The 27,306-nt window shown below is 39.8% G+C and overlaps 3 protein-coding genes across 4 annotated transcripts; all 3 read right to left on the reverse strand.

Annotated features, from left to right (window-relative positions):
• Nucleotides 1–604: 604 nt before the first annotated feature.
• Nucleotides 605–8,873, reverse strand: LOC113141338 (protein NLRC3-like). Of its 2 annotated transcripts, none has more exons than XM_026325690.1 (12): nt 8,730–8,873; nt 7,571–7,862; nt 7,404–7,444; nt 7,037–7,273; nt 4,944–6,804; nt 4,595–4,762; nt 4,262–4,429; nt 3,775–3,948; nt 3,440–3,613; nt 2,660–2,833; nt 2,483–2,532; nt 605–1,734 (listed from the first exon to the last, which is right to left on the reverse strand). In XM_026325690.1, exons 2-12 carry the CDS (start codon nt 7,828–7,830, stop codon nt 1,220–1,222), a joined length of 3,822 nt encoding a protein of 1,273 aa, XP_026181475.1. In that variant the 5' UTR covers nt 7,831–7,862; nt 8,730–8,873; the 3' UTR covers nt 605–1,219. The 2 variants fall into 2 exon arrangements, with proteins under 2 accessions (XP_026181475.1, XP_026181474.1); XM_026325689.1 differs by having other exon boundaries at nt 4,944–6,807.
• Nucleotides 8,874–11,233: 2,360 nt separating this feature from the next.
• Nucleotides 11,234–15,291, reverse strand: atf7ip2 (activating transcription factor 7 interacting protein 2). The gene is made up of 13 exons (XM_026325319.2): nt 15,246–15,291; nt 14,734–14,758; nt 14,253–14,325; nt 14,033–14,158; nt 13,715–13,783; nt 13,570–13,607; nt 13,425–13,465; nt 13,286–13,329; nt 12,935–12,980; nt 12,719–12,777; nt 12,391–12,552; nt 12,111–12,292; nt 11,234–11,578 (listed from the first exon to the last, which is right to left on the reverse strand). Exons 3-13 carry the CDS (start codon nt 14,322–14,324, stop codon nt 11,368–11,370), a joined length of 1,050 nt encoding a protein of 349 aa, XP_026181104.1. The 5' UTR covers nt 14,325; nt 14,734–14,758; nt 15,246–15,291; the 3' UTR covers nt 11,234–11,367.
• A 1,043-nt stretch (nt 15,292–16,334) lies between these two features.
• emp2 (epithelial membrane protein 2) lies at nt 16,335–26,903 on the reverse strand. The gene is made up of 5 exons (XM_026325380.2): nt 26,729–26,903; nt 19,512–19,803; nt 19,315–19,423; nt 19,074–19,214; nt 16,335–18,763 (listed from the first exon to the last, which is right to left on the reverse strand). Exons 2-5 carry the CDS (start codon nt 19,587–19,589, stop codon nt 18,594–18,596), a joined length of 498 nt encoding a protein of 165 aa, XP_026181165.1. The 5' UTR covers nt 19,590–19,803; nt 26,729–26,903; the 3' UTR covers nt 16,335–18,593.
• Nucleotides 26,904–27,306: the final 403 nt, after the last annotated feature.

Consider the following 27,306-nt stretch of genomic DNA (forward strand, 5'->3'; position numbering starts at 1 on the left):
AATGTACTGAAGAAGTGATCAAACTACACTGTCCACAAGCATTCGTCTTATTTCTTGCAGTTACATTCACTGTGTTTATGTTCAACAGCAGTATTAATAATAATGGCAGCTGCTTTCCCATCTTTTCATTCAGTCACATAGAGTATTTGAACAATATCAACAGGCTTTCCCAGGCTGTGTTCCCCAAATTATCAAACTCTACTGAAACAATTTGTGGTAGTGCCTGTGTCTGTGCCTGTCATAGTCCTTTACCTTTTGTTTTGTTACTCTCTATCATAATAAAAGTGAAGTGTCTTCTAATCTATAAGCAATAAATGTTCTGCACTAGAACACAAATGTTGTCGGAAGCAGACAGTTGAGCTGTGGACTGATAAATATGAGACAGAAGAAGAGCATCTTTCTCAGCACCAGTGGGTTTTAAAAGATTTTAAATATGACCTCTGTGGTTCTGTATGTACTGCCTGGTTGTTTAACCTTTTAGCTGCCCTAGAAATATGATAAAAGTCACATTCAAGCAGGAACATGCAGAAGAACAGCTTCTGGTATGTCATTTTAAAATGAAAGTAGATAAGCAGAGACAGGACTGTGAGAAGGGATGCCTGGACAAACTGCATTCATTCATTTCTTTAGAAGTTAAGTCAAACAATGTAGGAAGAATAAAGTGCCACCACTGACAAGTATATGAAGTAAAACAAATAAAATATACTTTAAAAATTACTATAAATGATATCACCTGTCAAAAAAACATAAAGTGTTTCACATAGGAAAAATAAAATACAGCACCGCACTTAACAAAAATACAGCAAATATGACAAAATACAAAATATAGACATTATGTTTACAGCAATACGAGTTAAACTGGCCATTTCTCTTAAAAAAATATTCACAGGAATTTCACACAAATATTTCAGTTATTTACAGTCCCCATACTTCCTCAGTGGAAGTGTTTATTGCACCAGTGTCCGATATACTCTGCTTGATTATCTGTGCTCTCTGGTTCCTGTTTATACTTTTTATACTCTTATGTTTCCTTTATTTTTAATGTTTAGTTTCTATATATTTTTGAGAGTTTAGTCCTGCAGGACTTTCTCCAAAAGGATTAGTTAAACTGCAAGACCAGTGTTAATACTGGGACATATCACTGTTTTAACGTGTAGTGCCCAGGGATTAGCTCTTTTTGCAGGAACATACAGGATGACGGTTTTGTAAAGTTTTGGGGCTACTTTATTTTACAAAGGCGAACTGATCCATGAGCCAGAGAGAAACCAGGGTGGAGTGGTTCAGTGAAAGTTGTGCGGACAGAGTACAGGAGTGTCAGTTCATCAGTAAAGACCTCAAAAAAACACAGGATACCTGCAGGCCAGTCCAGATAAACACCTATGGTACTTCTTTTTGTAGAAGTAAGGAATTCTTCCTTGAAACTGTTATGAAGAAAGCGGCCTTCATTATCCCAGCACCAAGACTTTTCATTTCCTCCCAGAGAATATTCAGATGAACAGTCTCCGTCCCTCTTTATACTTTTGTAAGCCACACCAACATCAGCTAAAACACACTCAACCTCCCAGTAATGGCGACCTGTCAGACCATCTTCACATAGCACCTGGGAGGTCGGAAATCTGTCTGAGTGCTCAGGATAGGGTTGCTTCTCATTATCATACGTTGCCATTTTTTTATCTTCAGTCACAACGATATGCACCCCTGCCGTGTTGGGGTCCAGAGTCAGATCACAAGCATCTGCAATTCAAGACAGAACAAACTATTAATCAGTTGTAGTACTACTGTGGAAGTGTGGTTTTTGATCTTTTACAAAATTTGACATGGCGATAATGTCAAAATTTTCAGTCATCAAATATAAAATAAAGTCTTCACATATTAATTGCAACTGTTAATTTGACCTGCTGTTCAATTTGTTCGTTATTCTTTTATTAGGTTCTATTACCCTCCCCGGCCTGTTTGTTGGCCACGTCTGGCCTATGTATTTGAAACACAAGAACAATTTTACAGGGTGTAAAATTAAACTCTAACCACTCCAGTGCAAAAAGAATGCAGACCAACTTGTACGATCACTCAGTTCTTTGGAAGCTGAATCACATGAGTGAGAAGAACTGAGCTCTGAGAGCGTTACAGAAATTACAATACACTCGTCTCTGGTTCGTTGACAGATGAGTCTTGTTACCAGACAGAAACACCTGCTGGAGCCAAGCTAGTCACAGGTTAAAGTGACGACAAACTCCCTTAGAAAAGTTGTTTAGTACTTTAGGCCTGAGTGTCATAATATTTTGACATAGAACCTATGACCTAAAGCTGAATGGTTTCTTTGTCTGTCCATTATTTTTGTCTTATCAAGACACCTTGTTGTCTATAGCACTTTCTCAGTAAACAGCAGTATAGGACAGTATAACAACACCACAGTATATAGGAACATGGATCTACTGTATTTCACATCACAGCGTTAAGATACTATAACTAATTATAGTCTCACACTTTCTCAGGAGTTTCAGGTCAATCCAGCATTCTTCATTATGGTCAACACTAATGGGAAATACAGGGGCAGAAAGTAAAGAACACTGGCATATATGCACTTCATATCCAAAAGTTCATCTTGCAAATAAATTTTGAATCTTAATAACAGTGTGTCTGTTAGCCAAACTGAGCATACCTGAGTTTCTCCAGACTGTAGCATGAATCTCTTTGCATTTCAGTTAGCTGCTCGACTCCTTGACCTGGGAGGTGATTAAAGCTCAGGTCCAGTTCCCTGAGGCTGCAGTGGTCAGACCTCAGCGCTGAGACCAGACAGGCACATCCATCTTGTGCCACTTTACAGAATGAAAGCCTACAGTAAACAAGCAGCTGACATTATAGGTGTGTGCTGGATGCCCTTATCAACAGCTATTTTCACTTGTTAACGTGACATGAGCTCGATTTGATTAGTCATTTATCAGCCCATCCCTTTGGACTTGCTGACATGTAGCACCACACATCTCACAAGCTGACATTTTGAGAGCAGACAGACCAACAGAGGCAAAGTATCTGAAGAAAAGCACATTTACATTTGAAGGATAAGAATCATTTGGTATTTTTGTTATTATCAAATGATTCCCTGAAGTCATCCTGCTGAAGTTGTTCCAGGGCAACGACGACGACACCACAGTGTCACAATAGCTTATATATGTATCTGCAAACTTCTTGGATACAGTGAATTTATTTTTAGAGGTAAAGTTGTATGTGGCACTGCTAGTCAACGCACATATCCAATAGGATGGTGAAAATACTATAAATACAATACAACAATAGACAGTTCAACAGCTCCACAGCCTCCAACATTTAATTAGCGCCTAGCAGCAACAGTTTAAAAAAACCCCTTATAAAACCTTTCGACGTGCAGAACCGTAATACTGTGATATCAGTAAAGTAAAAGTAGTCTAGAGCTGTTTGTTACCTCAGTGTTTTCAAACCACAGTGTGGCTTCATCAGGGCTTCACAGAGCACCATCACTCCTGAGTCGCCCAGGTTGTTGTAGCTCATGTCCAGCTCTCTCAGACGGCACGTTTCAGAGCTGAGTGCTGAGGCCAGTGTCTCACAGCCTTTCTCACTCAGCTTGTTGTGACTGAGACTGAATAACAAATGAAGGAATATATATTTATTTATTAAGATTAAAGAGGATAGCAAAAAATATACCATAATTTAATTTCTTCTGTCTTCAACTAGGCAGGAAGCTGCGACTGTCACTGAGATTTGTTTTGAAATGCATTGTAAGGTAATAGAGTCTTTTACCTTAGTACCTCCAGTGTACTGGTTTTACTCATCAGCCAAGTACAGATGGTCTGCATTTCTGCATCACCAAAATAGGTGTAAGTCATTTCCAGCTCTCGCAGGTAGCATGGGTTGGATAACGCTGACGTCACCAACTCTTCACAGATTTTTGCAATGCGATCATTTCGGTTCAGTCTGTTGGTACAGAAACAATAAAAATGACATTAAGTTAGAAAGATATAGATGATGATATGTCCAGTTCTATCAAACTGACTCGTGATCCAACACATTATTAGCTGTAAGTGTATTCAGTGCTCTCTGCAGTTTTACATTGCAGTGAGTATTCTAATTCAGTGATGGCAGTAATATAGTAAATATTGATTGCAACAATAAAGTGGTAACAATCATAATGTAGTATTCATTGAAAAACAACAGAACTGAATAGACAGAATCAGTCCAGTGATGTGCATATGGGGTCTATGTTGAGCACTTCACTGTAGAGACTGACCTGAGTGTCTCCAGTTTAGAGTTGCATAGCCCAACAGAAAGCACGGAGCATAATGATGCCTTCAGTACGTTGCCACTCAGCTCCAGCTCTCTGAGGTTTGGCAGGACTGATTTGATCGCTAATGCCAACTTTTCACATTCTGTGCCTACTATTCCCAGACCTGCAAAGCTGCAAAGGGCAAAAAACACACTTGGATCAAACCAAACTTCCATTGCTGCAAAGAGGGCTGCATATCACTAGAACTACTTCAGTTTATTTCCGTCCCTGAGTTGTTGGGGTTTGAGAAAATACATACAACAGAACAAACAAAGTAATACTAATAGTTTTACTAACCTTAGAGCTTCTAGTTTACACTGACAGTTTGTCAATGCATCAATCAAGTTCTTTGGAGCATAAAGGCCACTATTTATCAGGTGCAGTTCAGTTAGCACAGAGTTTGGCATTAGAAGAGCTGAGGCGACTGTTTCAGAAGTCCATTTATTAAAATCCACCCCTGAGAGTCTGTAAAGATTCAACGAGACAAAGAGACAAGAGACAAAATGTTATATGATGGTGTAATTGTGCTGTATACCTGTGAGTGGGATATATAAAAACAGCTTTAATTATTGTTTATTTTTCATGGGATGACAGCAAAGTGGTGGTTTGCAATCCAAAGATAGCACCGTTTATGAAGCCAGCTCACCTTGCTTTTCTGCAGTTCCTCACTGCTGGGACAAGCCTGAAAATACCTTTAGCTGATGGTCTGTATTTCCTCAGGTCAAATTCATCCAGAGGTGTGTTTGACATCAGGATTGAGTCAGCCAGAGCTGAGCACTGAACAGGGGAGATCTCTGTTTCTGGACCGGAGTCTGGTTTCAGATATTGGCGCACCGTATCATGCAGAGAACTGTCCTTCAGCTCGATTAGGCAGTGTACAAGGTTCAGACATCTTTCAGGTGAGCAGTCCCCTAAATCTATACCTAGAAGACTTTTCCTTATTTCCTCAACAACTGCAGAGTGTTCCTCTGTCTGCTGAATCAGACCTTGCAGCAGTTCTTGTGTTGATCTGAGAGACATTCCAGTGAGGAATCTGAGGAACATATCCAGTTCTCCTGTTTTCCTCAGCGTTGAATTACCTATTGAGATTTCAATTAGCTCATCCAAAGGTAAATCAACTGGATCGTTGTCCAAGGTAGATTTGAGCTCTTCCTCAGACCCTTTCAGCAGGAAATCCTTGAGGCTTAAAGAATCTATTTTTTTACTTGCAAAACACCGATACACAAAGAGAGCAGCAAAATACTCTTGAACTGTGAGATGCACAAAGCAGTAGAGCTTCTTAGTGTTGAACACATGTTCTTCTTTAAATATCTCTGTGCACAGCCCACAGTGAACTCCAGCTTTCTCTATGTCAATGCCGTAGATTTTCAGATCATTGCCAGTGAAAATGATGCTGCCTTTGTTCAGCTGTTCAAATGCCATCTTGCCTAATTTGAAAATGAATTCTTCATTTAACTTGAATATTTCTTCTGTGTCAGACAAGTCATACTTCTCAGTAGCTATTTGCATTTGAATGAAGAGGAAGTGTGTGTACATCTCAGTAAGAGTTGTAGGAATCGTCATGTTTTCATCATGAGTTGTGTCCATTTTTCGTAGCAAATACTGAAAAACCTTTGCTGCAATCCAGCAGAAGATGGGTATGTGGCACATTATGTATAAGCTGCGTGACATCAAAATGTGCTTGATAATTCTTTCAGCAATGGCCTTGTCCTCAACCCTGTTTCTGAAGTACTGTATTTTCTGGGCGTCATTAAATCCCCTGACCTCAGTCCACTGGTATACATGCTTGCGAGGGATGCGTTTAATTGCTCCTGGTCTGGACGTTATCCAGACGAGTGCGGAAGGAAGAAGATGTTCCCGGATGAGGTTGGTCACCAGTATGTCCACGGATGCTTCCTTGGTGGCATCGGTCAATATTTTGGCTTTTTTAAAATCCAGCTGAAGTTGGGTTTCATCAAGGCCGTCAAAAATGAACAAAACTCTGTGAGTGGCAAATATTTTTGCAACAGCTACATTTTTAAGTTTTGAGTGGAATTGTTTTACAAGTGTCTCAAGGCTAAATTTGTCCTCTAGGACCAGATTCAGCTCCCTGAACTGTAGCACAAAGATGAAGTCCAAGTCCTGATTGGCTCGACCATCTGCCCAGTCAAGTATGAACTTCTTCACAGAGACAGTTTTTCCAATGCCAGCAATTCCCTTTGTCATCACAGTCCTCGCATTCCTACTTTGTCCAGCTGAGACGCTGCCTTCTGATGTACTTTTAAAGATGTCATTGCAGTTGATTTTTGTGCCCTCAGCTGTTTGGCTCCTTGACTTATCTTCAAGCTCCCAGATCTCGTGTTCTGTATTGACGCGTTCACTCTCCCCCTGAATAATGTGAAGCTCTGTGTAAATTTCATCCAGTGATCTTGCATCACTATGATTTTTATCAGTGCCTTCAAACTCATATGTAAACCTTTCCCTCAGATATGCTTTGTGCTTTTTGATGACTTCTTTGATGTCATCTTCTGCTGCAAAGACAGTCACAAAAACGATTACGTCCAAACAGTAACCGACGTGTGTAGTGCATTTCATTGTGTTAATGCATTGAAATTGCAAAACTATGCCTTGGAATAGACTGAAAATGCCATGTGTCAGTGTTTGATTGGCTGTTGCACATGTTGGTTTATTACTACATGAATCACTAATTTATTATTATCATATCAGGAGAGGTGAGCTCATCAAATAAAGCTCACATACTTTCACATGCTGCTGCCTTAATTTCCTGCAGGATTCTGAAGAAGACAGATTTGGCTTTTGTAGATGTGAGGGCCCTGTAGAGCACCCTCATCTTTTCCTGATTGGTCCCAGCTGCTTCGATGTTGGCATACATCTCCTTATGGAGTACCTGCTTTTGGAGCATCTGGTCTGCTATGGGCATCACTAAAGGGACAGTCTGAATAAGATCAGCCCTGTTTTTGTCCACCCAGGCAGCTTCTTTAAAAAGAAGACCACATAATGACGCGTGTCATTAGAAACACTGCATTTTGGACACCTGATTTCAAAAGCAGTATTTTATGATCACCAGTTTGAAATATTTACTTTTTAGATTAGAAACTTTACTCACCTTCCTCCTCAGTAGGATCATGTGTTTGAGAGAGGACATGACTGACAAATGACAAAACACAGTTATCACTTTTGTAACTATTAGTGTATGTTTATATTCGCAGTACATATATGTGCATTATATGTTCATTTAGCTATGTACACATAAACATACTGTTTTAGTTTCACCTTGGCTTATTAACTTCAGAGGCTGCATACTTGTGTCCCAGAGCGCTGCTGTTCTGACGACCACCTGTTTTTTCAGAGGAAGTTTCTTTTTCAGTCCTTAAAGTTTCCTCTGCTGTCTCTTTTATGGTTCCAGACTCCACCCGCTGAACCTCTTCTCCACGTTTCTCTGCGGTGGGAACCCTCTCTTCCTTTTGGTTATGTTTGTAACACCCATTTTCATCTATTTTACCTCTCCTGACTGCAGAACATTGGCTCCCCATGTTGTTTGTTCTCCAGCATCAGCTCAGGGATTCTGTCATTTGGAAAGAAGTCATAAGTCACTGAGTGTCCTGCTGTGCTAGCTGAAGAACTGTCAGTCTGCTGTGTTTAGGGCAGTCGTGGCCTAATGGATAGAGAGTTGGACTTGTAACCTAAAAGTTGTGGGTTCGAGTCTCAGGAGCGGTAGGAATTGTTGGTGGGGCAGCGTGAATAGCCACCTTCAATACCATGACTGAGGTGAGACCCTTGAGCAAGGCACCAAACTCCCAAATACTCAGGGTGCTCAATGATGCTGTGTTAGCACAAATTCTGAGTATACTTGGTATATACAAAGTCACTTTCACTTCACTTTATGTAGCCTTTACAACAGGGCTGTGGGTCTTTTACTGTCTGTCTTTTAATATGCACCATTTTGTGTTTTAGACAATTTGATTCATTTTCTTTTCTAAATGTAAAGCATTAGATTTGTGAGACTCATGTTGGTTTTTAAGATGTTTTCTAGAGGCACATTTACCAACTTTGTGCAGCAACAGAGGCAACATTTGTTTGGGCTGCATTGTACACACATGCTCAAACACATGAACTCAGTTTCCCATGAACAACTTAATTATATTGTCAACTGGTGTCATTCAATGACAAATTAAGTTAATAACTTAGATCAACACAGCTAATTTAAATCATTTAAGAATACTACAACTCAAATACACTTTTTCTGTGTACTTAACTCTACACACAGACTCATTAGTTATGCTGCCACACTGACAAGATATGACACAACACTTACCATAACGCATGTCTTAAACTGGATTTCTTTGGTTCTTAGCCATTAGGTCTCACCCATATTCTTCACAACTCTAAAATGTCTTGTATAAACACAATACATGTAAATATGTTTGTTTACCTTTGTCTCTGAGATCCTGCGGTAAGTTGCAGCAGTAAATGAGGCCAGGTTGCATTTTGAACGGCTCTCCCTGTATCAGCTTAAAATACTAGGAAAGAAGATGTTTATCACACACAGGAAGAAAGAATATGGTGGGTTGGGCCTGTTCAGTCTGTGTGTGTGTGTGTGTTTCTGGGGGAGGGGGAAAAAGAGAGAAAATGTAGGAGGTTCCCTTGTTGCTGCACAGAAACACCACCGAAACTATTCTACTTGACCATTCTGCTATTCTGCTTGACCAGCAGCACAACCACAAAAGCAGAAAGCCAGAAGACTTAATGGTTACAAATTTGACAATCTGTGCACATATTCTGTACTAAATGAGAGAAAACTATAGTTATAAACTACTATTGCTTAGCTCACGTGAATAAAAACATGCATTGAAGGCTGACATCACTCTCAGCAGTTAATCATTAGCTCCTGTTCACTGTGCTTGGCAGTGCTTGGGTAGTTGAGCTTTGTACAGATGTGTGACACAGAGAGGCATCTGGTCTCCATGAGTGCAGTCATCAGTGGTCACAGTGTCAGACCCACGTAAACAGTCGTCTGACACATAAGCAGGAAAAGCCTCTCTCTTGCTTCTCTCTCTTGCTAACCGGCAGCTGTTCCATTTCCATGTAGAGCTGCAAACCCAAACTGGATGGAAACATAAAAACCCACAAAATGTAGAACACGAGTAGCCCCGTGTTGTCACGCATACTTCACAGGAGGGAAGGGACTGGAGAAGCAGGTCACCATTGTGCCAACACTTCACTTTGAAACTTTAAACAACACATTTGCTGCTTAATCACTCTCCCTGCTCCACCTCTCCTTTTCTCTCTGGCTTCCCTGTTTTTCTTTCTTTTTCCTTGTCCTCTTTTCATACGCTCTCACTTATCAGCTGTCAGATCTAATTAGATCACTGTGTGTGTGTGTGTGTGTGTGTGTGTGTGTGTGAGGGTGTGTGTGTGTGTGTGTGTGTGTGTGTGTTTGATAGTGGTGGGGTGTTTTAAGTGGTCTTAGGAGGCCCATCACTCTGCTGTGCTTCCCTGCTGTTTCCCGCTGGTCGAGGGGAGACACACACATACACAAAGATTATTGCTGATGCCAGGAGCAGACACTGTGTGTGTCTAATGGCTCCCCATACACTTACACTCCCACACGTTCATACACAGCATAATATCAAACTGTGCTTGACCAGCAGCACAACCACAAAAAGCAGAAAGCCAGAAGACTTAATGGTTACAAATTTGACAATCTGTGCACATATTCTGTACTAAATGAGAGAAAACTCTATGTATTGCAAAAGTAACCTGGTCCTGGGTAAGTTCACCTCATTCAGATTTCAGGAAGTGTTGACTGTAAAACCCACAAACACAATAGTAAATTCAGTCAGCTATAAATTGACATAACATTCATGAAAGAGCTAGGATAAATAAAATGCAAATAAAACCTTCAGGTTTGCCAGTAGTTACATTACATTACTATTCATAGCTTTAACTGTAAATGTTGCCTTTATACACCATGTTCAATATACTGCTGTTGCTGTTGCTTTAACTGAATTTTCATCTGGTTCTTCTTCTTGAGGTTTATTGTTGGTTGGCAAATAACTAATTTGTGTATCTCCACCCCCAGCTGCTAGTAGGAGTGTATCTGCCGAATCAAAGTTTACTTTTCATTTTTCTAAGGTTTCAAATTTTGTTCTTTTTCTGTTTCGTATTTCCAACATAACCATCTAGTGTTTCTTCTTGTCAACAGTAGTGACATCCACCTGTCACTACTTTCATTAATGCACTTTTTAATTCTTAATATTGTAAATCTTAATATTGTCCCATCTCTCCTGCTTCTTCCTGTACATCTCATGGTTTTTGTTAAACCGCATCCTTTTCTCTCCTCCTCCTCCTGCTGCTTTTGCCACGTTTCCTTCAGCATCTGCATAATGCCGTTCATTTCTGCCATACTGAATTTGACTCACAAATGGTCATTTTTGCGTCTTCCTTTGCAATCTTACGTGCTATTTTATTCCTTTGATACCAATATGTGCTGCTGAGTTACGTATGAGCTGCAGTATGTAGTATTTATTTTTTCAAAAATGCCTGCTCTGCTGACTGGCTAATGGCAAACTTGAATCCAAACAAGTGATTGCTCTCAATGCTCTAGTGTCATTGTAAAAGCACTGATGCAAAGCTTTTTTAAAAAAAAAGGTCTGTGCACCTATATTCATATTTTAGAAAATTAGGTATCTGAACTCTTGTCAAAAGTTCCTGTTTGCAGTTTTACCCATGAATGTACTGACGTGTGTTTCTGGATGACCCTCATACTACAGGAAGCTGAATACTACCTCCAGCTGAATGCATCTGTCACTCCTGATAGTCTTAGACATCAGCATCATCCAAGAGAACTTTCAGGTTGGTTTTGTACATGAGTTTAATCTGACATGCAGCCAAATAACTAGTAGCTTCATTAAATCAAACAAACCAACAAACATCACTTTTTCTGAAGCTCAGTGTTTGAGATTCTGACTTTATTAACAAAAAACAAAGAACTTTATTTTCGCATTAAAAAATTTAAAAGAATTTGCTGCTTGTATCGTCTCCTCCATGATCCAACGTCCTCTTCCCAACTATTCAGGTATGGCTGCGGTTACAACTTCACTATAGGGCCCGTACCGGCCAAACGTGTCTTTGCCCACCACAGCAACACACACCTTATGTCCAGGCTTGTACTTTGTTATCATAACACACATGGGCAGAGGGATGGCTTTCACTGCACCAAGATTATTCCAACGTGGGAAGATGCCGCTGCCCTTAACCTTTTCTGTTGTCATGTAGACACTGCAACAGGGAGAGAGAGAAAGTGCGTAACAATTGAGCAACTAAAATGCAAGAATAGCTGAATTCTGCTTCCATCTGGTGGTCATATGTTGAGTTATTACAGTAATATTCTTCAGGCAAATGTGTGAGAAGACATCACACTTGTAATCAACCTGGATGAGAGCAGCTGTTTGTCACAGCAGCAGCACAATCTTGACAAAATATAGATTTAATTCCCATCAATAATTCAACTAGTAATGGACTTGTGATGGGACATAAGATTTTAAAGAGTGTTTTAAAACATGGGCTGTAGAATTATGGCACCAGCGTGCCAGATGTTGTTAGCACAGACACATTTTTACACTGAATGTAGAAGCCTACATGTACAAAATTAGTCAGCTGACGAGTATTATCTAATGTTTCCATCTCAGTTGGTGTAGTTCATGTTAATTTATTGATAATAACCAACTGTATGCAGCATAAATTAAAAACTGTTAAACAGGATGAACCAGACTTTTCAGCACGCTGTCATTTGCCCTGAGCATTTTCTCACATGTAACTATCCATGGGTGGTGCAGCAGGGTCTTCTTCCTCCACTTTCCAGAGCACAGAGAGGCCAGCAGGGTTCCTGATGAGTGCCAGATGTACCTCTGGCTTCTGGGGGATGTTGTATGAGGCTGCTTCCATGTTCAGGAGGGAGGGCAAGGTGATGGGCGGAAGAGGAGGGTACAAGATCTTGTCCGTAGGATAGAAAATTGGGAGAGTGTGGCGTTAATGTGAGTAGCAAAAAGTCAAGTGACTGACTACTGTGTGATGGTGTGAGTGTGCGTTACCTGCTCCGAGTCTCCGTGTTTGGAACTGTTACTACTGCCAGGGGACAGACATTCTGCCTTCACACACTCAGCCTTTGGCATCTTTAACTGTGTGGAATCCTCAGCTGTCTTTTCATTTTCCTGCTCATCCTCTGGCTCTTTCTTTAAAGTCCTGACATGTTCCTGAATCAGACATCAGTTTATGTAAGAAAGCTGAGAAAATGAAGGCAAGACGCAAAACTAAATCATTTGTTAATGTGATTTAGTAGCGTGTCATTAGTTACACATAAGATTTGGCACAACATCTAATAAAATCACAAAAATGACATTAAATAATGAAGGACCATACCTTTTTCTGAGGAGAGCTATAAGGAGTCAGAACTGGAGGAATTGGGTCCTCACTCAAATCTATGGCAGCCGTGAAGGTTTAATACAGATTACGTACAGTGACAGTAAGAAAAGATGTTAAACAGGCTGAACCAGACTTTTCAGCACACTAGTGAAGAAACATTACAGGAGCTACATACATAAAACAGATTAGTTGGCTTGTATGAAATCATCTTACTTTCAATATCTTCACGCATCTTCTTTATTGCTTTTTTTGTGGTTTCCTGGACAGAAAGGACAGATCAGCTTAAAGCTCAATGTTTACACTCTTTTTAGTTCATTCAAAAGTCTTGATAGTCAGATAAGCCATTTTAATGTTAATCTATTCTTGGGCATGTACAGTAGAAATCTGGACCACAAAACTCGACTAAATGTCAAAATGTCTGTGTGAAAATAATTAAGTTTTTACATTTATATTCAACCCATTACTCTAAGACTTTGTAGAAGCTGATTTAATAGTATTTTAAATCAAAAAGTCATTCGAAAATACGTAACAGCTGAGAAAAATACAGAATAGCTAAATGTTTACCATAATTTGAAAGAGTTCTCCATGCTTGTCCATGCTCTTTTTGTCTACAGCAAAAAAAAAAAAAAATCATAATGAATATTCAGATGACCACTGAATGTAAAACAATTCATTAGTGCACACATGCTGGCTTGGCTCTTACTCTTTGATATAGTTCCCATGGCTTCATCCTCCGGGTCTACCCTGCAAAGATCAAAGTGTCTCAGGACTCCATTCAAAATGAAGGAAAAGCACAATTTTACATTAAGACCTCTCAAAATTTCACAGAGAACATTACATCTACATACCTGATGATGTCCACGTTAGCAAGAGATGGCAGTGCACTCTGAAAGGTAAACATTATGAGATTAAAGACACTGTGAATACAACATGTAATGCTTACATATCAAACTGAACATAGTCATTTAGTGTATTTATCTGTCTGCATCAAACCTTTCTCTGTGTCCGTGTCATGTACGCTAGAGCTGCTTCTGCTCTCTTGGTCACTGTGTTAATTCGAGCCTGAGAAAAGAAGAACAGATTCATTGGATTTAACATTTTTCCACCAAACATTTAATCATAGGATGCATTCAGGCATGGATGTTCTGGTGATGTTGAAAAAGATGACTGGCGAGATGGTAAACATCTGTGTACACTTTAAGTGGATTTATACAAATGAAAAAAGAAACAAAGAATAAAAAATGGGTAATTTAATGATTTTGAAAGAGTCCAGTCAGAAAAGAAAATGATTTTAAAATGGCATCCACTGACCTCCAGTTTTTGAAAGGAATTTTCATAGTCAGCTCCAGCATCCAGCAGCTGCATAGTATCCAATAAACTCTTCAGTTTGGTTTCACTCTTTTTCACTGCTCTCTGAACCTCCTGCTCGATCAGTGACTGCACATGTAAAAACACACATCACATGGCACAGCTGCATCCATTAAGCACAGAAGTATACATTTAATAATCCCACATTCTCTGTTTCTCTTACTTCACACTGGGAGAGATTAATCTTCTTATCACTGGCTCCAGGGGAAGCACATCTGGAGGGCAACCTCTTCATTCTTCATGCATGTGTGCACAAAAACAAACACAGAATGTGGAGATCCATTAAGTGTTCAGGTGATAATGTTTGTTACATGTTACATAATGTTTGCTACTATGACTGTGGTAACCATGAGTGATACATCTCTTTGCATAAAAACACTTTAGTCATGATATGTGGACTCGTAAAATATTCAATTACATTATGTTGGCCGCAACAGTGTTGCAATGAATATTATAGGACAGTACCCTATTATACAAATTAAAGAGATAAACATAAGCTCTGAAATGAAACAATGATTATGTCCTAATGGTTTTCAATGCAATAGTTTGTGTTGCTTCAATGTAAGTAGAAGAGCCTGGATTTTGGATTTTGAGCTTTAACAGTGTTGTGTTTGTGTTCAGTGATAGTTGGTTATTTGTCCCACCTCTGATGCTTGGTATTCTCCTCAGCTGTAATAAAAATTTAAAAAAAAAAAAAAAAAAAAAAATTCTTTCACTTCCTTCAAATCCCTTTGTGAAGAGAAACACAGACAATACATGAAATATCAGAAACTTTCACTGTCATCTTCTCATTCCTACTTGATAGTTAACTAAATCCTTCCAGACAGGACTTAGAAAAACCGAATACCATGAGCTAATTCAGTTTCACCAGTCCCATTTTAATCTAATTTCAGTAACAATACAATAATGAACAAGGCTTGACGTTATTTTGTGGTCTGCATTAGCTCATGTGAGCTGATTTATTTTTGCTCCATTAGTTAAGCTAGTTTGCAGACACGGACAATGCTAATCTTTAGCTACAGCTTTTAGCAAAACCTTTATCGTAATATCAGATAAATAAAATCGAGCTAATTGGCGAACATGTGGCTGTGATACAAGGCTTACGTTTGCTGGTAATAATGACGCTACAGAATAATTTATAATTAAAGAAACGTACCACAAAGAATCCCAAGAAAGTCCAAACGATCTTGGAAGGAAGTAGAATTCTGTTTCCTTTTCCGCTAGCTGGCAGAGCCGGTTCCTTCAGAATAAAAGCCTGATTTCAATAAGCTAATTAAAGCGTTTTTTGCAATAAAACGGCACATTTAAAGTAAAAACACTCCTTTTCAATCCCCGCAATGACTTTTATTAGTAATTTAAAATTTAATTGCATAGTCCTGACTTAGCTCTTATTAGTTTATTTCACAGGCCAAAATCTTGTCAGTAACACGATTATCAAAGATGACCTGCAATAAAAACAACTAGTTACAATGGATTGCTTTAATTTCTACGACGTACGATCTCCCTTGCAAAATTATTTCAGCTTTTAAAAATAAAAAATAGAAACGTTGCAATGCAATAATATTTTCTTTAAGGGAGTGGACATCAGCAGGAACTTCGCACTGTATAATGAGTATATAATAATATTTAACTCAACACAGATTTGGCACAAACAGAGATATTTTATTCATTGTAAAAATACATTTACTGAGTTCTACATGTGATGGATGAGGGAAAACAAGCACCTTTAAGTCCTTGCAGGGGAGTTGAGTCTTTGATGAAGTTTGACCAGTCTGTTGTTCTGACATTAGAGCAGCATTATGCACTCAATAGAAGCAAGTTCATTGTTTTCCAGAGATCTTGACAGGAACTTGCAGTGTATTCTGTAGCCTGAAGCTTTGAAACTGACACCAACACATGGTGTGGTTTTCAATCAGTCCACTAGGTGTCACTACAAGACATACGTTTCACTTGGATGAAGTGAATAAAACACAGTAACATCTTACTAATTACAGAAGCTGCCACTGATGTTGTAGCAGGGGTCAAAATAAATAGCTTGCTTTGCTTGAATTTGCCCAGATGAATAAAAGCAAAATAGGCTGTAACAAGCACAAACACTCCCATTGACCATGACAAAAAAAAAAAATGTTTGGTTGAATCTTATACCAGAGAAGAAACTGTTGCTTAATTAAATTATTGAGCATTTCAGTGTGTCTCCATTATAAGGCAACATGAGACTCTCAGTAAATGTGGAATTAATACTTCATTAAGCATTAAAAATATATTTTACTGCAAAACTGTTTAAAAAAACAAATTCATGTAAATACAGTTTTAGCTTGAACAATTCATATGATTATTAGTCAGTTTGGCCCTGTGGTTAATGTATATATCATCACTGACTATACTACAGTACATCTACAGTGACATGAAACACACTACAAGATTATCACAAAAAAAAAAAAAACATTTTCAATTCCAAATCAAGAGTAGCTTTAATAAGTCAACTCTGAAAACAGACTACTGTGTTTTTGGTTAAATATCTGCATCTATGTTCAAGTGAGTTGTTTATTCAAAATTTTGATCGGTTTTGAAATCATAAAAGCTAAACCAAGTTGAAGTTCATGAGAAAATATCCTTTTCCAACCAATGGTACTGCAGCTACTTACTTTTCACCTTAATATACGTTAAAGGGATGTGCTGAAAGATAAAAAACTTGCATGCAAACAGGAGGCATATTATGAAATGAAACACTTTTAAGAGACAAAATCATAAAAATGTATGAACAACAAACATTGTAATCTTGGCCTCCAGTTTGTTGTTTCGATCATTTTCAAGTATTATCATTAGATTTGAGGTGCAAAACCTTCACTTACATTTCTTTTCCAAAAATCTTCATTATTGGTGAGCATATATATATAAAACAAGGCTCTGTGGTCCAGAGTTTGTCCAACATGAACTTGTTTCTATCACAAAACAACCCAGCGCACCACTGACACTTTTAATTATCTATTTCTTAGAAATGTCTCGACCTAGCAGCCACCAAGTTAATACCAAGCTGGACTCCCTTAACTGTTCCACCCCGAAACCAACACCAGGAAAGATGAAAAGAAAAACGGCTGAAGTCAGAAGTAATTCTAGGAGTTGAAGGTTGGTAAAATACAGTGATAAATGTGCTGTCATTAAATACCAGATCATGTGTCCATACAGGTGGAAATGTTTAAGTGATGGATCTAATAACTGTTTATTAAAACCTGGCCAGAGAGGGAACGGCACGGCAAGGCCTAATTACTTAATACATCCTCAGTCACATGCTAAATTAAACAGTGGTTTTAATCAATAAATAGCTTTTGTCTTTTTCAGTGAAGCTGTGAACAAAAAGCAGAATAGAAAAGAAATGCTCGTTCGATTTTCAAGTCTGCGAATCCCAAATGTCACAGCACATCATTGGTTCCTTTTACATCATTAAAATACAAGTCAGTAACATAAGAATACAAACTGCAGGTTAAAGTCCAACATACATTTTACCTTAACTACTGCTTCACTACACTTCCTCTATGCTATGGTTAACATAATATTCTCTATATAATTCTCTAGAGCTTCTTTTTTATGTCTTTTTAATTTTGGAATTTCAGTCTCAGAAATACATGTTTGACAATTACCTGAATTATACATACACAGCAAATATGTACAAAATCAATTCCATTGACCATAACTTCACAATAAAATTAGGGACTCCTTTGGAAAGTCCAGGGGCTGTCCTGGTAAGACAAATCTCTCCACTTATTTTCTTCAACCATTATAGTTTGTGATCAAATATTTTAAATATGGACCAGTGGACAATGAGACAAATGAGTGTGTTGGAATAGAGCTCATGTCCTGTGGGGTGAAGGGGACAGAGGGAGGATGAGCATTAAGGTCTGTTCTCACCAAACGCAGCAAAGATTCTCAGCTGGACATGTACTATTTACTTTATATGGTGAGCAATGACTCAAGCAAGATGCATTCGTGCTTGTGCATTTGCATGGAGGAGATCTGACCTCAGCTTTATGCAAGTAAACCTACTGAGCTCCATGTACCTAGCTAAAATTAGTTTACACTTTCCCAACCTAAGTGTTGCTGATAAAATGTAAACTGATTCTCACAGTTGACTGCACATATGCAGCATATTTCACATAGTAAAACAGAAGAACAAAGACTGTCCAACTTGCAGCGTGTCAGATGAACACAGTGAGCTTCTAAGGAGTCCGAACGCATCTTTGTTGCAGTTGGTGAGAACACTGTACCATGCAGAGGGAGAAGGTGTGTAAGCTGGACAGAAATGTGTTGCTCAGTGCTTTGCTGCTGTGTCTTTCCCTAAAGACTTCAATTTAAAATGGATTTAGCATTTCTGATGTATTTACTCTGTGCAGGCATGTTTGGTGAGGAAAGTGTATGTTTGTATGCTTTTTTTTTTTTTTTTTTTTTTTTTTTAACTCCTATTGCTATATTGGACTGTCTGCATGACTGTGCATCAAGACCGTCATATCTATTTGCGCTTCCTGAGTACCAGGTACATGAGGCCACTGATGAGAGTCATGGGGAAGCTGATCCAGGCCAGGACATAGGAAGAGCCATAGGAGCCATCTTGAAGACTGGCTTCATGAAAACTGTCTTTCTGAGCTGTGTAGACGGATGCTGCGATCATCACACATAGACCTGGGAGAAGGAGAGTGAAGAAGAAGGCGTCCAGTTGGGAATAATATGACATTTTGTAAAACCCTATTTGCTCAGATGTCATGTTAACAATATCAAGGTTGATTTCCTTTGAACAGCCATATAATTAGGTCTAGTGGGTGAGTATCAGCTGTCAAGAAACTTTCTACACTTAAATGTACTTCATTTAAATCTGTGGTTTATCTGGTTTTAAATTACAGGAACATGTCAAAACAATGTGTCAGTAATAATCAGTTTTCAAGAAACTTAAAAAATTGCACAAAAATTGTAACTGTGTGTGTTTGTCACTCACAGGCCAGTAGCTGAATAATGGCGGTGAAAATGAATCTCTCTCCCTGTTTGAGCTTGAAGAGCTGAAGTATGAAGACGAAGAAGCTGACACAACATAAAATTGTGGCCAGAATCATAGTGGCCTGGACCACCTGCAGGTAGGCTGAGGAGAGAGAAGAACAGACATGTTGCACACACGGACATACAGCAAACACGATGCATTAGCACGCAGATAGGCTACCCAGACTCACACACTGTCTTACCAGCTTCAATAGTATGACTGTTCTTCACGGAGTAGCAGGTGGCATTGCAGGAGTACCACAGGTCAGTGTAGATCACATCCTGTTCAGCAGGTGACACCACCCACCATGCCTACATTGGAGGAGAGGGGGGCAGAAATGATAATGAACCAGTCCTGTACTGCTGTGCTCTTCCATCCTCACTCGTGGTTTATACTCACATTGTGAATGGTCGCAACAAAGAGCAGGATGGTTGCGATCAGATGGAAGAGGATGATGAAGGCTAAGATGATCAACATGGCTGCCCTGTCAGCTGCTTGTTGCCCTTTGGTCAGGCTGGTTAGATTTCTTGCAGGCTGCTTCAGCGGCCACCTGTGTCGCTCCCTGGCTGACTGTTAATGTGCAGAATGTACGTTTAGGATTTTGGTGGGCGACGATGCTGCTGGGTCTCACACAGGCTGGTTTGCAGGCTGATAGTCAGGGGTGGATCAAGGTTTGTCACATGAAAGGAGTCTGTTAGAAACAACATAAATGGAAGACTTTAATGACACACACAAGGCCATGAAAGATTAACCCCTTGTTTGCCACCAGGTACAACTAGTCCATCTGCAAATAATTAACAAAATACATCATTCCTAAACAACTGAAAAATACAGGGTGAATCAAGAAAAATATTTGTGGCATCCAAATCCTCCCTCAAATTACATAAAATGCTACCAAGATGAGATCCAGTGCGCATGTCATGGCTATATGCATGCCAAACTGCGAGTATATGCACAATTAGAGTTTGTAGGAGTGTGATGTTTATTCTGAAGAGAATGATGGCCTTAATCCTGACTATGAATTGTTGTTAGAAGTGAGGAGTGGACTGCTTACTTCTTCAAATGGGCAATCTGTGCTCGATTAAGTCTTAGGATGAACCAACATTAAGCATCCCTGCCCAAAAAATATGACATTCATATCAGATTTGATCATGCTTTCTTGAACATTGTCATGAATGCAATTTTATAAGGTTTACATAATCAATAGTCCTTTTTTTTTTTTTGCAGAACACACACAATTTGTAGCATTACGACAAAAACATGTCCAGAAGTATGTGGCTTCAGAAAACAGCCATAATAGGTATGAAAACTTATAATCAGTTATTGTTTCAAATGATCCATCTCTTGGATCTGTTTAAGGGTTTTTCTCTTTCTCAGACATTATTGTTCCTCTTTTTGAAGGGATTTCCCCTTCACTCTGTGCGTGTTGCTTTTTTGTTTGTTTTTGTTCATATTTTACTCTGAATTGTCTTGAAAGGAAAAAAATCCATTAAAAATAGCAAACGTATCCAGAAACCAATGCTTGTTTAGGAAAGAGTTCTCCTCAGCAAATAAAATTCTTTGTCAGCATTATTCTGTTTACCATTCATACTGCTATAAATCACCAGTTAAGAAGCAAAAAGGCTGTTTTACAAGGATAAGACTCCATCTCTCACATCACAGAGCGCATCAAAGTCAGCCTGCCAATCCCATTTCATGCATCTAATGCACATAAACACACATGATTTTGATTTAGCTTCAGAGGCTGAGCAGGCAGAGACACAGCCATGTTAAAAAGCACATGTGAGCAGGCACGGACACACACATACACAGAGCCAGACAGCAGGAATTAGCCTTCTCTGCCAAAATGGAGTCACAGTAAAAACAGCCCCTCCCCGTCGACAGGAAGCAGGCCACAGTTTTTGTGTGTGAGCAAGTGATGGCGGGGTGTGCCAGAGGATAGACCCTCCCTGTCTGAGCTGGGGGAAGAGGGAACAAGGGGGATAAATGGTAAAAAGAAGCTGGACACTTTGATTTGTGAGATACAGGGTTTAGGATCTAGACAGAAACTGTTTTTCTAATGATAATTCTCTGAGAATGACACAAAAGTAGACAATGACCTGGCAATACACACTTTAATTTGCACCTGAGCAAAATATATGACTATGGCACTAGTGGATATAAAACTGTTCTTGTGTAAGCCTGCATTCATTTGATGTGGCAAAAACACGTTAACATAAACAACGTGCTGCAGTGCCATCCAAAGATAGAATGATATTATATGTTTGTGTATGACAGCTTACTAAACCAGCATGTAAACATCCCTGTAGGGGTTTTTACAAAATCCGCATGAAAAACAGAAAAGAGCATGAATTATATCCAAAGAAAATAACATATATGACTCTTTAGATGTGAGGACATATAACCTAGTGGTTATATCTGAGTGACAGGTCAGACTGGGTGGAAATGACAGAAACAACATCACTTTTGATGTCCGGCTTTTACAGCTCTAAAGGTCAATAGACTCACACATATTCAGCCAGCTTTAAGATATCCCCATCACTGTGCCTCCTGGGTGGCCAGTCACACTTTTCAGGTTTAACTCACTGAGTGATGACAGCGGAGTGAGGAGAGAATGAAACAGAAGTTGGCTGGAAAATCAGGCAAATCAGGGCAAAGACCCACATTTTACATCCATCACGAAGCATCTCATTGGTGTTTGAGCCTAATCTGACTTGCAGGAACATTCTTTGGAGCAGCAAATAATCTCCTAGACACGTAGACACACACACACACACACACACACACACACAGCTGGATCTGATTCCATCTGTAGCTGCTTTCTTGACACTTCACCCTCTTATGAAGAAAAGAGGTAAAGGACAAGGAGGGAGGAGGCAGGGAAACAAAGAAGGGAACCCTATTTGAAGTAAATGGAGGGAAGAAAGAAAAACAAATACATGACCATAAATGTACACACACATACTTTGATTTACAAACACATACAAAGCATGTGAACCCCACAAATATACAGCCTGCCAAGAGGCTCAGGCACAGTTTGGATGATTAAAGTTAATTTAAATGATGCTGACAGCTGATATTATACATGTCCCTCTATAAAAAACTATAACAACTATAAAAACATGTATTACCTTAATTATCATAAAGAAAAAGAATTATCCAAAATGCAGATTTTTTTGTCATTAAGGATCTTCTCCAACTTGTAGTTTACAAAATTAAACTCAAAACGATTCATTTCCTTTTCTCATTATTTGATATAACTGAGAAAAAATAAATGAATAGTGTAGTAATAGCATGAACAAATATTTTAAATAGATGAATGCATCTGATTGTTTTGGAGAACAAAACATTTTATTACAAATCTTGTTCATTACGGCCACACACATGCTTTCATCTGCCAAACACAGACACACACACACACACACACACCCACATATACACAAACCTAGTGTTCCCCAGGGATCCTTGGGAACCGCGGTGTCGTGCGAAGATTTAACTCGGTGTGTAACGTAACATGTGAAAGCTCTGATATTCACCTCTGACACCAGGCAACAGCTGCAGACGCACACACAGTCACACACAGTCACACACAGCGATCATGTGTCAGTCAGCAGCTCATTAATAAAACTAGATAATCTGGATTATACTGCACCAATGTCTAACCAGAAAAGAGAAATCTACTGCTGTCACAGGAAAAGACAGAGGACAGAAGCTCAACACACAGAGCAGATCACTAAATTAGTATATTTCACTGTGAGGCTAATGTTTCTACAGCTACACGTGGATTTATATCTTGTTTCAGGGACTTTAGGTTCATTGAACCTGGTTGGTTGATGAAGGAAAGTTCCTACTTCAGTGGGATAAAAGGAAATGAAGCAAAAGCGTAGCGCTGCTTTTTTCCACAGCAGCAGACTAACACCACATGGCAAGTTACTTTACTGTGAGCATATCATGCTGTGTTTTGTTTGTGCTCAGTGTCACAGTTTTCCTTTGTGTTCGACTTTGAGACAACAATACTGTAGTTTTGTGTAATCACATACGTAGGCTGACAAATTCTGTCAAATTCCAGCCACCTCGCTTGACACACAGACACACACAAAGGCATAAATTCTGCCATTCCTCCTCTCCACTCGGCCTTGTAATAGGAGGCTGGGGGACTCAGTGCAAGAGTGCAAGTGTGAATGTGTGTGTGAGTGTGTGTCTGTGTGTGTGTGCTGACTGATTCCCTCGCCTGGTGGAAAATGCTGACTTTTAATGTCTTTTTCTTCTCTTTTCATAAAATACAAAGCCACAGACTTAACCAGGCCTCTGAATCTCACTCCCCCATCTCTCCCACTGTCCCACTCTCTCTTTCTCTGTATTTGTCTCTGTCTCTCCTCTGTGTCATTGGCCATGGAAAAACTGATTGTGGAAGAGGCAGAAAGGCTTCCAGTGGAGCCCTCTGGCCCCTTATGAGGTTGTAAAGTCAAGAATGAAATGCATCATACAAATGTTCACTGTGGAGTGCTTCTTCTGTAAGGGGATACTCAGGCTTAATTCTGTTTTTCATGGACACTTCTTATATATTCATGGCACAGCAAAGATGAAAACTGTTCTTAACCAAATGAACAATAAAATCTTCCATTTGTGGTTACAGCTCATAAAAGCATCTAGTCTGCCCCCCTTCTGTCCTGTGGTGTTGACACCAAGTCACATTCATAAAAGCCAAACATACATAATCCACTGACTGATCCCATCACTGTAACCAGCGAGTGCACCTTCAAATCACACCTGACAGGTTAAGAATGAACCCGTGCGCACGTCCTTCACACACGGCCCTGCAGCATTTTGTGGCATGTGTGTGCATGTCTTTACATAGACAAGTTCTGTACAATACCGTAGTTGTGAGGGCATTTTGGCTGGTCCTCACAACTTCAAAGGGTTTTTTGAGAGCTGAGACTTAGATTTAGGTTTAACCTTAGGATCAGGTTTGGGTTCAGGTTAGAATAAGGGGCTAAGGAATGCATTATGTCATTGACTGAGTGCGTGTGTGTGTGTGTGTGTGTGCGCGTGTGTGTGTGTACATGACAACAAGAGCCAAGTTAAGACTTATTTTTAGAGAAAACAAAAGGACATCTACCCTGGAGCAATGCCAGTAACCAAACAAAGCTTTGTTTAGAAAACTTGTCGATGCACACACACACACACACACACACACACACACACACGCACACACAGAGTTTGTTTTTAGCATGTAGGAGCAGTCAGCTCAGATGCAGTGGAGGAAAAAACAAACTCATAAAAACAATCAATCTATCAGTGCCAAAGTTGTAGTCCTTTACCGTTTGGATTTTATAGAAATGAAGTGGCTGCAAAAAGCAAAACTGGACTAAAGACGCTGAGACAGCTTTGCTATTTGCACATTTTTACCACTAGACAGTTTGGCCTTGGGGGATCACTGGAGGAGGGGCCACATTTCTAGATCAAATGTTGTAAACATTGTAGGAACAGGCCAACATGGCTGTCCCATTTCTAGGACTCCTGAAAAATGCAGACAACAAGCAGACTTCTTTTGACTGAATTCGGTGAACACTCGTTAGACCAGCGCCTGTGGGGAAGCGGCTCGTGCTGACTCCATCTAAACCTGTAATGCTTATTCACCCCAGATCCACATTTTTTTACCCATCCATGTTATGCTGAAATTCCACACATGAACGTTTGACTGTGACTGCAAACAAATGATGTATTCACAGCCCAAACTGACAACAATACTGTTGTTAGGAACAGATTTTTTCATAAAGGTCATGACTTTTTTATTAACAACACAAGCAGCCTAATAACATGACATTTACCCTAACCCCAAAACCAATCCCTCTGCATTATTCTCATTAAAGTATTAAAAAAAATTGGCTGCTTGAGGCTTTGACAGCAAATATTTTCGCTATACTTAGTGGAATACCAGGACAGAACGGAGAATCCACCCCAGCAGACATTGTTCTGCACAATGAAGCATGCACTTTTGCAAAGGCGTACAGTGTGTGTGTGTGTGTGTGTGTGTGTGTATGCTACATGCCTCCTTCAGCCTAAAAAGGGCAGATGAACACACAGACACAAACAAGTGTTTCCCTGCTGTGTTTAAAGACCTCCCTCTGACATAAGAATTCCTTCATGTTGGGCACTGATGTGGTTTTCAGGTGTGTGACGCAGCAGAAACATGTTGTGGTACTTCACTCACATCCCGCCCAATTCTCTGCCTCCTTCTTTTCTGTTCTGAGTCACTTCACACTTGCTCCCTGATTGTTATTATCTGTCAGCACCTTTTAAAACACACCAACCCCAGAGTAATCCTCCTCCTATCAGATGTCACTCACCTCTCTCCTCCTGCTGCTTTCAGCATGACTGGAAATACTTTCAGATGATTACAAAGCTTAGAGCAAAAAGGATGCAGCACTGTCAGGGTAAATTCAAACACACTACTTTTACTGTCCAGTTTTTCTTTGTGACAGTCTTAAGGTGAAATGTGTCGTTCACTGCAGCACTGAAACTAGTTTCACAGCTACATCAGTGTCTGAATGGACAAGCTGCAGGTTTCATTCACTGATATGTTTGTATGTTTGAGAGAAGAGAAGCAGAGGTGGTCTGCAGCGTAACGGCACGTGGTGGAATGTTTCTCATTTCTGGTTTATGTACAGCTTCTCCTCAGGTGATTTAAACCTCAGGAGTCACAAAAACAAGAAGTGCTCAGCACCAGTTCTCTGCAGGATGTTAATAGCTGCACATTAAATGAGTTTCCAACAGTTAGTTGTGTATTTGTAGCCTAACCCTCCTATGCAATCACATGTCATTTTTCCATGACTTTCCACAGACTCCGTGCAAACACTGATGAAGATGAAAAATCTTCGCTATCCATGGAAACGCGGACTAGGGTGTCGTTGCGCTCGACCACCAGGGGGCGCCCCCAATGACGGGACACCGTAAGTAATCAACTTTAATCAAAGGCCTCGTCAAGCTTTAGAAGTTTTAAAGTAACGTAGAGTAAAGTCAGTGCAAACTACAGAAGCCAAAGGGATTTGAATGACTTGATGACTTTATAACTTGACATATGGGCAGGTTCAAAACCAGCAGATACACTTTCCTGTGTACACTAAAAAAACCCCCACTATCATTTAGCTTCCCTCGCAACGCACATAGACAAATGGTTGTCACTAACACATGCACGCACGGTCGCACGCACACACACACACACACACACACACACGCTGTGGCTGACAACGCCTCTTTCATTCCGTGTCAGAAACCTGAAGCTGAAGCTGAAGCTGAGTTATGATCTGAGTAAAAATACCCTCAGGGGCAAACACGGTAAACAAAATAAAGCCAAAGCTTAAAAGACAAACTATCCAAATATCCACACAGCGCACGGAGGCTGTTTTAGTCTCTTAGGCTCCCTAAAATAAAGACAGACTAAAAAGCCTCCACAGAAACAAACCAAAACCAACCAAAGTCATTATAAGAACAGAATCTTTATGATAAAGAGACATTTCAGTACCGCGGTGGATCCGAACGAGACATGGATCACATGTAGAAAGTTCCGCGCATCATTCAACAACATGCAAAGTCTAAATAGTAAATGAACTCACCGGGTTTGGGCCGTGAGGAGTTCCAGATGTGTGTGTGTGTGTGTGTGTGTGAAGAGGAAAATTGTGGGATAATAAATCGGAATAAGAAAACAGCAGCAAACAGCAGCTGGAGATCTGAGCAGCAGTGGCACAAAGTTAGAGCGCACGTCCACTGGTCCACCAGGGCTGGCGCTGGGTGTGGTTTGAGATTTTAATATGCTGGGAGGCGTGTGTGTGTGTGTGTGTGTGTGTGTGTGTGTGTGTGTAGATCTCGGCGGGAAAAGTCATTCTGGCAGTCAGAGAAGTTTGAAGTCTGTTTCCTCTAAGGAAGAGACAGACTGAAGAGGAGAAAAGAAGAGATCAGACAGAGAAGGAGACAGAAAAGATCAGACAGAGAAGGAGACAGAAGGAAATTAAAAGGATAAAAAGGGATGAGGAGGCATGAAGGATGGAGCAAATCCTGAAAAGGCAGGAGAACAGTGAGGAAGGAAATGAGGATAAAAGAAATGAAGTAAAATAAGAGCAGAGATATTTCTCTGTATTTTCATACTCTCTTCTTTTTTGTGACCATTTTGAAATCCATTCACATTATTTGCCTT

Source organism: Mastacembelus armatus, chromosome 8 (genome assembly GCF_900324485.2).
Source record: "Mastacembelus armatus chromosome 8, fMasArm1.2, whole genome shotgun sequence".
NCBI lineage: Eukaryota > Metazoa > Chordata > Actinopteri > Synbranchiformes > Mastacembelidae > Mastacembelus > Mastacembelus armatus.